The sequence below is a fragment of the Thunnus thynnus genome, chromosome 4 (assembly GCF_963924715.1).
Source record: "Thunnus thynnus chromosome 4, fThuThy2.1, whole genome shotgun sequence".
NCBI lineage: Eukaryota > Metazoa > Chordata > Actinopteri > Scombriformes > Scombridae > Thunnus > Thunnus thynnus.
In genome coordinates, this window is record NC_089520.1 from 25,161,769 (window position 1) to 25,176,279 (window position 14,511).

General features: G+C 38.8%; 3 protein-coding genes across 5 annotated transcripts in view; all 3 read left to right on the top strand.

The window, feature by feature from the left end:
• The first annotated feature begins 189 nt into the window (after positions 1-189).
• On the top strand, positions 190-3,181 carry trim107 (tripartite motif containing 107). Of its 2 annotated transcripts, none has more exons than XM_067587882.1 (2): positions 190-323; positions 1,225-3,181. In XM_067587882.1, the coding sequence occupies exon 2, from the start codon at positions 1,236-1,238 to the stop codon at positions 2,802-2,804; it is 1,569 nt and encodes a 522-aa protein (XP_067443983.1). In that variant the 5' UTR covers positions 190-323; positions 1,225-1,235; the 3' UTR covers positions 2,805-3,181. The 2 variants fall into 2 exon arrangements, with proteins under 2 accessions (XP_067443983.1, XP_067443984.1); XM_067587883.1 differs by lacking the exon at positions 190-323 and adding an exon at positions 387-793.
• A 1,520-nt stretch (positions 3,182-4,701) lies between these two features.
• Positions 4,702-12,104, top strand: tpra1 (transmembrane protein, adipocyte asscociated 1). The gene is made up of 11 exons (XM_067587884.1): positions 4,702-4,898; positions 5,812-5,995; positions 6,279-6,411; positions 6,989-7,075; positions 8,232-8,304; positions 8,400-8,479; positions 8,603-8,713; positions 8,848-8,908; positions 9,093-9,195; positions 9,734-9,814; positions 9,925-12,104. The coding sequence occupies exons 2-11, from the start codon at positions 5,823-5,825 to the stop codon at positions 10,193-10,195; spliced, it is 1,173 nt and encodes a 390-aa protein (XP_067443985.1). The 5' UTR covers positions 4,702-4,898; positions 5,812-5,822; the 3' UTR covers positions 10,196-12,104.
• Positions 12,105-12,419: 315 nt separating this feature from the next.
• Positions 12,420-14,511, top strand: part of chchd6b (coiled-coil-helix-coiled-coil-helix domain containing 6b) — a 57,906-nt gene continuing 55,814 nt past the window's right edge. The window contains exons 1-3 of one of the 2 annotated variants that reach the window (XM_067587886.1): positions 12,420-12,666; positions 13,362-13,461; positions 14,012-14,054. In XM_067587886.1, coding sequence (XP_067443987.1) covers positions 12,583-12,666; positions 13,362-13,461; positions 14,012-14,054 — 227 coding nt within the window. In that variant the 5' untranslated portion in view covers positions 12,420-12,582. The remainder of the gene's footprint in view (positions 12,667-13,361; positions 13,462-14,011; positions 14,055-14,511) is intronic. The other variant, XM_067587887.1, reaches the window with a different exon arrangement.

A 14,511-nucleotide genomic window follows, 5' to 3' on the forward strand; every position in this document is an offset into this window, starting at 1 on the left:
ATATTTATTGAATTCTTACAATATAATGTGTGTCTTGCGCATTCAAAATTAACAAAACATTGGCTACTTAATATATACCAAATCTGAGGGCATGGCACTTACTTTATTAGGTAGAGTGACTTATGTTTTGGCAAAAACAAACAGGTGAATTCATACAGGGAAATGTTGCTCAAGATCGATTGGCTCAGAGCTGCAGTGGGGCAAAAGAAGGTGTTTGCATATGAAAGACGCTGTGGGATCAGGACCGGTGATATCCACGTCAGTGCGTTTTATTGACTCTATCTGAACAGGAAGACTTGACACGAAACAGTACTGGTAAACAGGTAAGTGTTTCATGGCTAATATGTTTTGTCTTTTTAAAGTAATGACGGAGCATCTATATTTGGTCTTTTGTAAAAGAGGTAAACACCTGTATGGCACTCTGCGTGGTGCGCATGGAATGATGCGCACATGTTTATGAATGATAATGTAGGCCTATTCATTTTATAAGGAAACAAATCTAAAATGATTTCAAATCAAATCGATGGCAGATTCTGACTGACAAGGCAAGTTTGATTAATTAAACTCAGGGAAATTAAAGTTTGGATTTGGCTATTCGCTGGAAATCGAAACTTAACCGATAAGTAAACACAGTTGACTACCCGGAAACATTTTCGGGACCCAAAGTTTCGTCCAACCTTGGTCTAGCCGCTGTACTTTTTTACCTTTTTTCATTTTATTTCATTCTATGCAGATTTGACATGCGTACTGTATGGCTTCCATGTGCATACTGTGCTTAGTCATGCATTGTCATGTGAGTAACCTCCCCAGTTTCCCCTACAACTGCAAGAAAGATAGACGATATGTTTAGCTTATACAAGGCCATTTCTACTACTGAGGACACTCCTAGACTCAGTGTATTTAATGCACATTACTTTTAGTCCAACAGAAAAGATTTGATCAGATTTTCATGTTGGGAAATAAAATTCACAGACTAATATAAATAATATATAATAATATATAAATAAACAGTTGCCTGAAAAAAAAAAGAAAAAACCTAAAAAAGAGAATTCTTGATTAGAGGATACTCATGACCTCCATTTTTCTAAAATCCTGGCATTATATACTCTTTTAAAATCTACAAAATGTATGCCATTCAAAGTAATATGCATTAACTCTTAATATAGAAAGGACACAAATTATTTATTTTTTGACGTCTAACCCTGAGTTGTCTGTTTGTTGCAGCGCCTGTCATCATGTCAGCGAGTGAGACTAAAACAAAGCCCTCTGTAAAAAAACATCCAGAAGCCATGGTTCTGGAGCTTACCTGCCCCATCTGCTTGAATCTCTTCTCTGAGCCCGTTTCTCTGCCCTGCGGTCATATCTACTGCTTTGCTTGCATTCAAACTATGGGAGAAGGCCTCGACCAACACAGTTGCCCTGAGTGCCAGACAGAATACCAGGGAACCAAAGACATCGTGAAAAGCTTCAAAATGTGCAGCATCATTGAGACCTACAAAGCCACTGCTGGGAAAGTTGACCCCCCTTCGAACCTTCCTGACGTCAGCCGTGTAATCGAGACTGATGGTACTCCTTTTATGGACGAATCAAACATAAAACACCAACAGGACATAGCAATGGCTCAAGCGAGTCAGGAGGGGACTGCAGGGTCTAAGGGAGATGGCTTTCAAATTGGGTGTGGATCCACAGAGAGCCCTTTCTCTTTGGATCAAGAACAAGGCAGTGGAAAAAGCAAGGTGGAACTGAAGGAACCTAAATTCAGACTGGCCTCTCAAATCACAGAGTTGACCCTCAAGTTGGAGATGGCAGAGGGTGTGTTCAAGAAAGAGAGGGAACTAGAAGTTGAGGTAACTGCTGCTAATGCTCAGCAAAGAGAAAAAGCATCCAAACTTTTAGGGCAGATAAGAGATTTATCACAGAGCTACAGTGCGCAGGTGATGCAGCTGATTGAAGGAGAGCTTAGTCCAGGTGAGGCCAGTATACACAGCCGAGTCAGTCAAGCCTCTGAGCTGACGAAGCAGCTGAGGCAGGCTGTGCTCAGAGCTGAGTCTCTTCTGACTGAAGAAGACGAGACTGCGTTTACTGATGAGCTGCAAAGTCTACAACCACACATTGTGGAGTTGATGGCAAAACCCGTGGAAGAAGCGGAAGACCAAGTGGAATCAAAACTAAACCCAGCTCGAGCCTGTCCCAAGCTGGAACACATGAACACTGAGCTGAGGGAAAGACTTGGAGAGATTCAGCGTTCCCTCCGAAACACCCTTAACCCTTCAGAGGTGACCTTTGACCCAGAGACAGCCCATCCCAACCTCATCCTCTCACAGGACTTGAAGACAGTGACTTTCAGCACTACCAAACAGCCATATCCATCCTGTCCTCAGAGGTTCACCAGCTTCTTCCAGGTCCTCAGCACACAGAGCTTCTATGAAGGCGATCACTGCTGGGAGGTGGAGCTTGACGGCTCTCCGTGGATCATCGGCGTGTGCTACAGTGGAAAGCTAGCGCGTGTCGGTCTGCCATCTGCTCTGGAAAGCAGCCGGAGCTCCTGGTGCCTGATGTGGTTCGAAAATCGTCTGACAGCCTTTGAGCAGGGTCATGATGTGCCGCTTAGGAGGACCACAGTATCACGCAGGCTAGAAATCAAGCTGAGCTTCAAGACCCACCGGCTGAGCTTCTACAATGTCAGCCCCAACAGTGGGAAGACTCATGTGTACACGTTTAAGGCTAACCTGACTGAACCAGTGCACGTGGCCTACAGGATGATGTCAGGGCACCCTAAAGCACGTGTCACTATCTATTCATAATTATAACTACATTTCTACTATCTATATTTACTTCTTAGGAAATGTGCTATTTAGAAAGAGCAAAGTAATAATAAGCACTCTGATTTCCTCATTCCTCTGGAAACTTGTTCCAAAGAGTTCCTAGTACTTTGGGAGCTTTGTGTGATAATGCAGGACTGCTTCTCAAGTTTACACAGGCATAAAAAATATAAATGTGAATGAATTACTTACTGCATTAATTATAGTGCTCAAAGTGATGTGTCCAGAGATATCATTCTTATGAAATGTTTTATGCACTCCTAATGTAAAGGTTTGGACAAAGAAAAACAAACATTCATGAATCTTGTGTTCTATGATGTTTTCTACTTCTATCTGACAAATAAACAGTAGTATCTCAAGCTTCATACTGTATTTTCATTCATAATCATTCATTATCAACATATTTATCGTGGTGGAGAGTAACTAAGTGCATTTACTCAAGTATTGTACTTAAGTAAAATTTTGAGGTACTTGTACTTTACTTGAGTATTTACATTTTATGCTACTTTATACTTCAACTCCACTACATTTCAGTGGGAAATATTGTACTTTCTACTCCACTACATTTATCTGACAGCTTTAGTTACTTTTCAGATAAAGATTTGACACAATGGAAAATATAACACATTGTTAAAGATGAAATCAATGGTTTCCAACCTTTTTGGCTTTTGACATCTTACAAAAAGCAGTGTGTAGTTAGGATCATATTTCAGATGTCTGATTTGTTAACAGATCCACCAAATAGTGATTTTTCCCTCTAAACTTCTCACATGATTTCATTTCAATAAATGTTCAAATGATCCAATATTTCACCAAAAATCAAAGGTTAAAGTCCAAAAACTGAGAACACATTTGTGTATCAGAACTTAGTTTTTTCTTCTTTCCTCTCCCAGTAATCATCTCACAACCCCACTGATTAATCTGGTGACCCTCTAGAGGGCCCCAACCCCTAGGTTGGAAACCACTAGACTAAACTAGCTCCACCTCCATCAACTACAACAGTAACATGCTGTTTACACACTGATGCTTCATAGATAGATAGATATATACACTAATTAAATAAATAAATTAACTTAAATATTAAAAAAAAATAGAAAAGACTAGAATAAATAGAAAATATAGAATAAATAGAAAGAGTAGAATAGTCAAGTGGATGTTGCTATGGTAGTAAGGTATATGATTGTCCATGGATGTAAGAATTGAGAGCACTAAATACTGATGCCTAAATAATCTACACAAAGTATATACATATGATAAGAGCAGCATATACAGACGACACCCAAAGATTATTAAAATATGAATCTGAAATACAACAGATGTGATGGACAATGTCAGAGTAGTCCCCTCTCCCGACACAGAGGAGTCATTGTACAGAATGATGGCATTAACAATCTAATGATGTCACATATATTAATATATCAGTCAGAGGGAAACTGATTTGATTTGATTTATTGAACAAGACAGTGTGCAGTATTAAGCATAAATGATGCACTGCACCGGAGTTAGCTTGAAGCTAATTTGCATCTGTAGTTCATTATAATCAAAACATACAACAGCACAACAACAAACAGTACAAAGCAAAAAACAAACAAACAAACAACAACAAAAAAACAACAAACAAATGAAATGAGTACTTTTACTTTAATACTCTAAGTACATTTTGCTGCTAATACTTATATACTTTTTTCATACCTGACTTATACCTGTATGGGAGTATTTGTACATTTGTTGTATTGGTACTTTTACTTAAGAAGTAAAACATCTGAATACTTCTTCCACCACTGCATATTAATAACATGGGAAACGTCACTCAGAAGGAAAAAAACAAAAAAAACAAACACGTCACACTGTCATCTCGCGAGATGTGTTCCGCTTGTTTGGTGAGATGTCAGCTGACCACTGGGGAAATTTCTTAACGAAACAGTCCAGCTGCAGTACAGCAATGTCCCGAATTAGTGACCGATTTATTGGTCGACTTCAGTGTGTATGACAGCGTGTGAAAGCATGCGCTGAATTTGTATTTATTCTAAAATATTTTACAGCAATTGTGCCCGTGAATCCGAGTCCTCTGAATAGGTAAGACGTTAATTTTTTTTTACCAGTTGAAGTTGTCTTTGCGTTAGGTCGGCGTCATTGCACTTGCACTAGTATCACGTTTGTTTTGATGCTAACGTAAGGAAGTCGGATTTTAAGCTGTGGTACCTAATCTTAATTGGCCCTATTTACCACTAGCATTATCATTATTACCGTGTTTGTTTCTAAGGAAAGCTCAGAGAATGTAATTTTAATATAACCCATCTTTCGACGTCAGCTAGCCAGCTATAGCTTAAGTAGCAGTGTCAGCTAGCAGTTATCTAAACTGCCCTTAACCGAAACCGTATTCTGGTAAACCATATAAAGGAAGTCTAGACTAGGCTACTTTATAATTAACTAGGTGCCCATAAACATTTTAAGCTAACTCCAGCAAGAAAGCTTTTAAAACTGACCTCTTGTCATTGTTGTTTACTCTAATCAAGTTGTGTACCGAGTCTACTGTTGAGTAGGCGTAAGTAAATGTTAACAGGATTAGAGTAGTGTTACATTTATTAGCATTTAAACTTACCTCCACACATGGCTTATACAGTAACCAATCTCGTTACGTAATGTTTATCTTGAAGTGGAGAAAGCAGTGTGGCTGGTACAATAAAACCACAGGTGTACACGTTTTTATAGTCTTAAATCTCTGTTGCTGAAGTGGCAGTATTTTGAGTTCCTCAAGTGTTTAGTTGTGCTCATATGGATTATGTGTTGGATCTAGCATACCATCACCTATAATAGGCTCTCATAAAGGATTCAGTAACTTTCTGCATAACCAAAGGGAGTACTTCCCTTCATAAAGCATACTTCACAACCTGTAAAGTTTAAGAACGAGAAGTAAAATGTCTGCCTCAGCTATTGTGAGGAATCAGTTTCAGTTAATATCTGACATTAAATCACATTTTCCCCTCAGGTCCTGACACCATGCTAGCCACAGTGACTGCTGTGGTTAGGTTTGCTCAATACAATGGCAGCATTTCACCTACACCACTGGAGAACACATCAGCATTCCCAACTTGGCAAACTGATACTGAAGCCAATGTCACCAAGCCTCACAAATGTCTACAAGTTCTGTATGATGACATTGGAAACTCCAGGTAATCAGTAGCATAGTATAGATTGTTGAAACCCACAAAGGAGGCAGTTTTATAACAGTGTAACAGTGCTATAAATGGAAAACAGGAGTGCTAATCGTGCAAAGTAAATCTGTATGGATTACACAAAAATATCTGCAGTAGGGCTGGGCAATATATATCGATACTATATCAATATTGTGACATGAGACTAGATATCGTCCTAGATTTTGGATAAGGTGATATTGTGGTATGACATAAGTGTTTATAAGTGATTATACCCTTCACATCCATCTCTCTGTCTTAGGGTGCGGTACTGGGATATTCTACTGCTAGTGCCTAATGTGGCCTTCTTTGTATTCCTGATGTGGAAGCTGCCTTCAGCCAGGGCAAAGATTCGACTCACCTCTAGTCCCATCTTCATCACTTTTTACCTGCTGGTAGGACACAAACTACAGACATTATAATATTTAAGCATTTAACAGAAATGTTTCATATAATAATTTAAGAATAATCATGCATTGATCCTAATCAGTCTCTGATCTGGCAGAAGAAAACCTCGAGGCTGTAGAGATTTCACTGCAGTATTGATCATTGAAAGGCTGTGGGAGTAATGCACCTATTAATGCCTTTCACTTCAATTTTTATCTAAGAACAAAGACAAACAATCTTGTCAGATGACTTACTGATATTTTTTTTGGTTCTTGTTTACTGTTCTGCTTTATAATCTGTTCCGTCTCTGCAGCAGCTGCTTACTCTTTTGTTTCCAAAATTTACTGCATCTGTCTATTTTGGTTACCATTCCAGTGGTGGTAACCTAACAACAAACAGTGACTTTAATACCCATTAACTCTGCTTGAAGGAGAGTCCCGTGATGCCTTGCAAGGTTGTTTATCACTCTGTGTTAATCAGTGCATTGTTGCTATCTGCTGTACTTTCTCTCTAATTCTACCGTAGGAAATCATCTGTAGTAGGCAGAATGTTTTATATACTCATAACATGCTGTGTATTTCTCAGGTTTTTGTTGTAGCAGCAGTTGGAATCACCCGGGCCATAGTGTCTATGACTGTCAGTGCATCCAGTGCTGCCACCATCATTGACAAAGTAAGAAACATTTTGTAACCTTTATGGGAGTTGAGTTGTTTCATTCCTTTCATTGGAAATCAAGGGCACAAACAATGTGATCCAAATGTAATGACAACCAAAATTCAGAACTTATTTCTGCCAAGTTAATTGAGAGGTATTTTGATACACAACAGACAACAAGTTATTAGTAATTTCTGATGGTGTTGTTAAATGTTTGTTTACATGAGTAATGCACATCAGGCCTGTATTTTTAATCATGATCTGGTTAACAGAATATAAAAAAACATTTTTCACTTTGACTTTCTATACAGTATGTGAATATACTTGTCAGATAATTTTAGAGATAAAACCTTGACACATAGTGAATTAACTGTTTATTTTATTTTATTTAATCTGAGCAGATTTTTTTTTTCCATCCCAATTTAGTGATGCAAAGATCTAGGTAAAAATCATGTTGTAAAAATATCTCTTGTAGAATGAACATTTTGTTGTTTTACAGCTTTGTTTTTTTGTTTGTTTGTTTTTTTGCTAGGTATGACTCAGTATTTTTTTTTAAAGAAATAATCTTTCTGTTACTGGAAACATGTTCTGAGCTGTACAAGTCACAAGATATTCATGTTTACTGTAAACAACAGTGAATGGTGTCCCTGCAGCAGAAAATAGCTTTCTCATGTACTGCTTTCTAACATGTTTGAGTATTATTATTATTTTGTTTTTTGCAAAAAGAAATTGGGTATCTTGGAGTCTAACAGTATAACATAGGCGTTGATTTTTATATACAGGTAGTACATGACTGATTATAGTTTGCAGAATCAATACTGTGCCCTTATCGAATTAGGAGCATATTCTGTCACAGATGCGTCTTTTATTAAGTACTACCCAGAGCTTCAGCATGACTTTACAGGACTTTCATGTCTAAGAGGAAAGGCATGGCTGAGATTCTTCACATACCAGACAGATCCCCATGGACTTCACAGTGATGGGCCTGCTGTTCCCTTAGCTTACTGACATGGCTGAACTGTTGAAGAAAAACATACAGATTATTACATAATGCTCTGGAGTGTGACCTGATCTGTAAAGCTATGCATATGTTCTGGGTCAATATGTGTTAGAACACAACACAGCCGGTCTATTTTGCCACAGTGGATTCTCATGATGTTTGTCGTCTCTTTAGGTGCTGTGGGAAATCACCCGTTTCTTCTTGCTGGCTATTGAGCTCAGTGTTATCATTTTGGGACTGGCTTTTGGTTAGTTTGCTGTATTGGTTTCAGTTCTCATTTACAGTGTATTTTTACCAATGTGGTTTGTTTTCACATGATGCATCTGTTTTTAATGTTATTAGGTCACCTGGAGAGCAAGTCCAGTATAAAGCGTGTGCTGGCCATTACTGCTGTGCTAGCTCTGGCCTACTCCATCACACAGGTAATGACAGAGGTCAAGGATTTAAAAAATAATCCTAAATAATGTTTTAGACTCTGTTGGGTATGTGATGAGGACAACAAAAGGGTAAGAAATGTATTTGAACTTGATAATGCGTTATTCCAGGGCACGCTAGAGATCCTGTATCCAGACAGTCACCTGTCTGCTGAGGACTTCAACATCTACGGTCACGGAGGACGGCACTTCTGGTTGGCCAGCTCCTGCTTCTTCTTTCTGGTCAGTAAGCAGTACCTACAGTATATGACAGCTGTAATATGAGAAGAAAAATGTAAAACTAATACTAGACAAATAACTGATCACTGATGAGTAATGTTTGAATGATAATGGAATCCTTTTTTTTTTTTTAATAGGTGTACTCTTTGATTGTGATCTTGCCCAAAACTCCATTGAGGGAGAGGATATCTCTGCCATGTAAGTGTCAAGATTTCAGAAATTAGATCAAAATAAATTCAAAGGTAAACTGTATGTTTCACGTAATTATGAAAGGGAAAATTCATACCCATGAGGATGTGCTGCACTTTCTAATGTACTACTACTACTACTGCATGATGCCATATAATTGTCCATTAATCTTTGTTTTGCTTCCACTGTGCAGCTAAGAGGAGTTTCTACGTGTATGCTGCCATCCTGTCTTTACTGAACCTTGTCCAGGGCCTGGGCAGTGCTCTGCTGTGTGCTGAAATAATAGAGGGACTCTGGTCAGTATAATCCCCATGACAACAGTCTGTAGTAGCAACAGTGTTCATATTTATCACAGAACTATGGATATAATATGATTTTCATGATTGCATCATTGAAATATTGAGTAAATATAGCCTCCTATAAAAGTATTGTAGGAAGAAAAAAATAATGTTGAGTAAGACTTCTGAATTCAGAGAAGCTGTGGCTATAAAGCATTTAGTTGTGCTGCACAATCTTAGAAAAATGTCCTGGATTTTGAGCTGGGTGGCTGTTTTTAAAACCTCCTTGTAATTGCATTTTTTGGCTGAGTTGCAACAAGGGAGATGACTCACTGTGTTGGTGGTTGCAATAAAGTTCAGTGAAGTTTAGGGTGGGAAACGGTGAGAACATAAAATGTTTCCTACGGGGATGAGTTGTACTTTTAGCAAAAACCTATTGACTGTGCCTTCTGTATCTACTGAAGCTGATAATCTCCATATGCTCTGTAACTGTTAATGCAACTAATTACACAGTGTGTGATTATTTTGTGTCTTTATTTTGTCTTTTCTGAACCAGCTGTGTGGATGTCACCACCTTCCTGTACTTCTCAGCCTTTGCTCCGCTCATTTATGTCACATTCCTCAAAGGCTTTTTTGGGTAAGTAAGAAGAATCATACAAAATATAAAGAATATAGTTGAAACATTTTTTTTTAACCCCATTTGATCCCATCTCCTCCTTTATTACACTACTTCATTCTCTCCCACAGTTCAGAACCCAAGATCCTGTTCTCATACAAGTCACAGGTGGATGAGCCAGATGAAAGTGACGTCCACCTTCCCCCAACCGTTGCTACAACTCTTGGCCGCAAGGAGCTGACTGACCAGGGTCTGTACTACTCCTCCACCCAGATTGATGGGTCTGGTCCTGGCAACGCTGGTATGGTTGGAGCATACCTAGATGATGTTGCCTCCGGACCCTATGGGTCCAGCAGCATTAACAGCATTGAAGCTGACCGCTGGAGACCTGTCAATGCCTGAGTCCTTGTAGAGGAGGATGGAAGAAGAGAGAAGGTTATACGGGTTGGACTTTACATTTGTGTGTGAAGGTAGTGTGTTGGGTAGGATCAGAGGAGATGGCCAATAAAGAAATCCAGAACAGAGGAGTTGGACACAGGAAAGGTAATCTTGGTCTTTCTATGAGGCCAGGATAAGTTTAGAAGTGGACACATAAGGAGAGACCTTTTCTAGCCAATTATCTGGAGAACTGTGAATTTAGCAACTGCTTTTGTAACACTGTTGCCAGAGTGCACTGCTGCTGTAGCTCCACACTAGGAGTACTGTTCCTCACCGTGGGCCCTACAGACTCCATATTGATCCGGTTTCACCACTCTTTAATGTGGGAGCGCTTGCTGACTCGTCTCTGCGCGTTTTCTGTCATTCCAGCTTCCAGCATCAACTGCTCAATCCTCAATGATGAAGTTTTAGCCCCATTTTAAAAACCCAAGTATTTAAAGTCTAACAATCTTTTGATGACAACTTAACAGCTGTACATTCCCTCTTATGGCTTTGAGTAATAACATCTCAACAAACTTTATCTGCTGCTTTGTATTAGATTTATGACCCTACTGGTTAATCAGTTTGTACTGAATCACCGTGCCTCTCTATAGAGGGAAAGAACTTGTGCTAATTCATTTTGATAGGTATGCTTTGTCTTCTGAAATAAGTGCTGTCCCTCTTGTTATCAAGTGAAAGGCTTGAGTGTGATGTGTGTTACTGCAATATGAAAAGGAAATTCCTTGGGAAGACATTCCATGTTTAAGATCACAAAATCATCTGTACGGCTCTCTGCTGACTCATCAGCAGTTCTCAAATTGCCTCTCAGCCATAAGCTCTCTACTTGTCATTTGTTTCCTCATTTTATTTAATTTGGACCTTTTCTTTAATTTTTCATACCTGATTAATCATTCCTTCTACTGAAAACATGTGATTTGAACAACAAATATGCAGAAACCTTTTTATGTGTATTCCAAATTAGACATGCCCTCATTTCATATCTACCTACCTTGTTCAGTTTTTGCTTGCTGCAGAATGGTTGCTGTAACAATTTTCAGCTTTTAATTTGCTGCTAACTTTTTTTATTTTGGTGTTCAGAGTTTTCACAGATGTTATTACAGGTCATGAATATGGATCATAAACAATGTTGCTCAGTTTTATTGCATCAAATGATGGTATTGATTTACTTTTATCGTATACAAATGTTCAGCTTCTTCAACTGAGCAAGAGAGGCTCAGGCAACTACAGTATGTTTAAAATGTGTAATTTTAAAATAGTATCAAGGATAAAACTCCCTTCAGATCAGTTTTAAGCTTGGGTTGTTAGCTTTGTGGTTCAACTCCTGAAATCAATTCTTGTCATACCTCAGGGTATTACAACAAAATCATACTTCACATCAAATTTGCTTATATCTACCTTGGAAATATTACATAGTGTATTTTCCCCTGGAAATTCTATACATTTGGTAAAGGATCACTCTATTTAAGCAAGTAGTATTCATATATAGTGGTAACCTGTATGTGTGAAATACACTGCAGGATTACATTTATTTTTTCATCATTATAAAGCAACAACACAGTAAGGATCAGTATTTGCTTGACTCTTGAAGTATTTTATATTCAGATTTGAGTGCTGGTGAACACTGCTGTATTACTTGCAGCTAGAGTAGAGGTTGGAAAATCAGTTTGCAGTTTTATGACATGAGTTCCCAAGGTGCATTGTTATGGATTTGCTATCCATTCTCTTGATACACAAGATGCTGAATGGTGAATTCATTTTGCAAATGATCTGTTAATTGCCTTTTTATTTAAGTGCATTGATTGTATAATATTCAGGCCCTATTAATGCGATGTGCTGAGCATTTCATGACATACAGAATAAACCATAAACATACCTGTTTGTCTCTCGTGTGTGTTTTGGAGGGATTAGATGCCACATCATGGTGTGTTTTGGTACTACATTTCTACTTGGTGACTACATTTAGGGCTTTTTCTAATACAGTACATTTCCTCACTAATGTTGCACCTATATATCAAGGATTTAACTTTTCCTATATTTATTATTTAGAAAAGCTGTACAAGTCGAGAATTCATATTGGCTAGACTACAACTTCACTACATTTCCCATGTATCCTTTCTCCACTCATGATACAGTACTCAGTGTCATTGGGTTCGAATTATTTCATCCGACCAATGAGCTTTAAGGATACTGCAGCGTCAGAATGACCTTTATTGTAGTATTTTAACCACCGGTCGCTGTGGCGGCGACTCCAGCCGCTAACTCATGAATGTCTCCCTGTCACAACACAAGACAAGACAAGAAAGGGTTTTTATTATTGTTTCTAATCAGGTGAGAAAGAACAGCTGGTCAAAATGGGAGGAAATGGAAGCACGGCGAGGAAAGTGTCATTCGGACTGGACGAAAACGAGAAGGTCACAGTAATTGAAGGAGTGAAGGTAGATATAACGCAACGTTATCGTATTATTGTGACAATTCAGAGCCAACGTTTGAATTATTTCATTAGACATAAGGCTAATAATGGTTAGCTAGTGGGCTTTTGCGGTGGTGTCGGGCTGAGGTGCGCTGAAAAGCTGACAGGTCCTGTGTCCTCAAATGAACCCCGGTCATACCCCCCTCTCTCCAGTTATAAAATGCAGCTTGGACATGTGGACCAGACAGCCATAATGCAGTGTAACTAGACCCTCATCCTATAACATGTACATGCAGGCGAAACGTCCCCTACCGCTAAATGTTAGCCAGATTTGCTATATCAGCGACTATACAAGGAGGGGAACGTCACAAAACTTGAGACAGTTTCATGAACACACACTTTGCAAGTGTGTCCACCAGGACATGTGACAGAGTCGGATAAATAATAATGTGTTTTGTTTCATCTAGGCATATAATCTTTTGTCACTATTCAGTAAGGTAACGGAGCTTAGGCACAGCTGTACAGCAGCACATCTGGAGCTGATAGGCAAGTAAGGGACTTGCTCAAGGGCACGTCTGCAGGCGGGATGATACTGTAGACTCTTTAACCATTAAACTTTTATCTGATGCTTGTCAAGGCACACAACTGTCCTGTATTCACACCAAAGGGCTTCCATGTGTATATGTGTGTTTAAGTGTTTATTCCCACATTCCTGTTTAGCTTTCAGAGGATGTGCTCCGGCGGATGAGGGAATCTCAGGGGTCTGACAGTGACAAGCCGCCACCATCTCAGCTGGACAGTAAAAAACCACCACCACCAAGTACGTCCCAGTCAAAGACTTTTCCGTTCCCACAGAGGTCCCATTGGGAGGCCCACTGTGTCAGCAAACATGTCCTCATACAGTGTAGTGACTGATTAGAACAGTATGAAGGGTAAAGGTCAAGACAACTGCTGTGTGTCTTTTTCAGATTGTTCATTATAAAAAGGACAGAATATAGTAAATATAAACTGTGTCATTTGCAGTATGTGAACCTTATACAGTCTATGATGTGAACACATTTATTTAAATATTTAAACACAGTCGCAGAGAGTGCATGTTTGGAGCTTCCTTAATGTGTTGCTCAAATATATTAGCTATATAATAATGTATATAAAAAGAGGTGCTATTTTTGGCCACTTAGAATAGAGATATTTGCAGGACAGTTGTCCCGCCCACAAGGAACCTGATTGGCCAGAGCTTATTTATTCTTCATCTACGTGTAACCATTTGTTGCTCTTGTCACTCCATTCTGCAAACTGATCCACTGTAAGAGGAAGTGTGCTGTGTTGTAATTGCTAGTAGTACTGATGTTTATCCTATTTGATTTCAGCAGGACCCTCATCTACAGAAATACATGAGGAAATGCGCAAAAAGTAGGTGCTCATAATGTCAAGGTTTGATGTGTGTATTTCAGAACATAGAGCAGACCCTGTAGTAATAAACTCACTTTTCCTCTTTGTTGTATTCCATCTATATTCGGAGAGGAACCTGCTATAATTTGGCATGTAGTTTTTTTTATAATAGCGTGTCATTCCTGCTCACTTGGAATTTGCCCTTCCCAGAGATATCCATTAACTTTATTCCAACTTCAACTTGGTAAATAGTAGAGTGCAAAAATTATGATCATAATATATTGTCTCATATATTTAAATTGAGTCTTCTGTGTTGACACAGTCAGCTTATAGCCAGTGGAAGTGACAGACACTTGATGCTAATGTACAGTGTTTATGGTGAACATATACATGCCGAGTGACCTTTCAACAATGCCTCTGCTGATTTACTCTGTCTGTATAGACATGCTGATATGCTGCTGGAATGCCCATATACTAT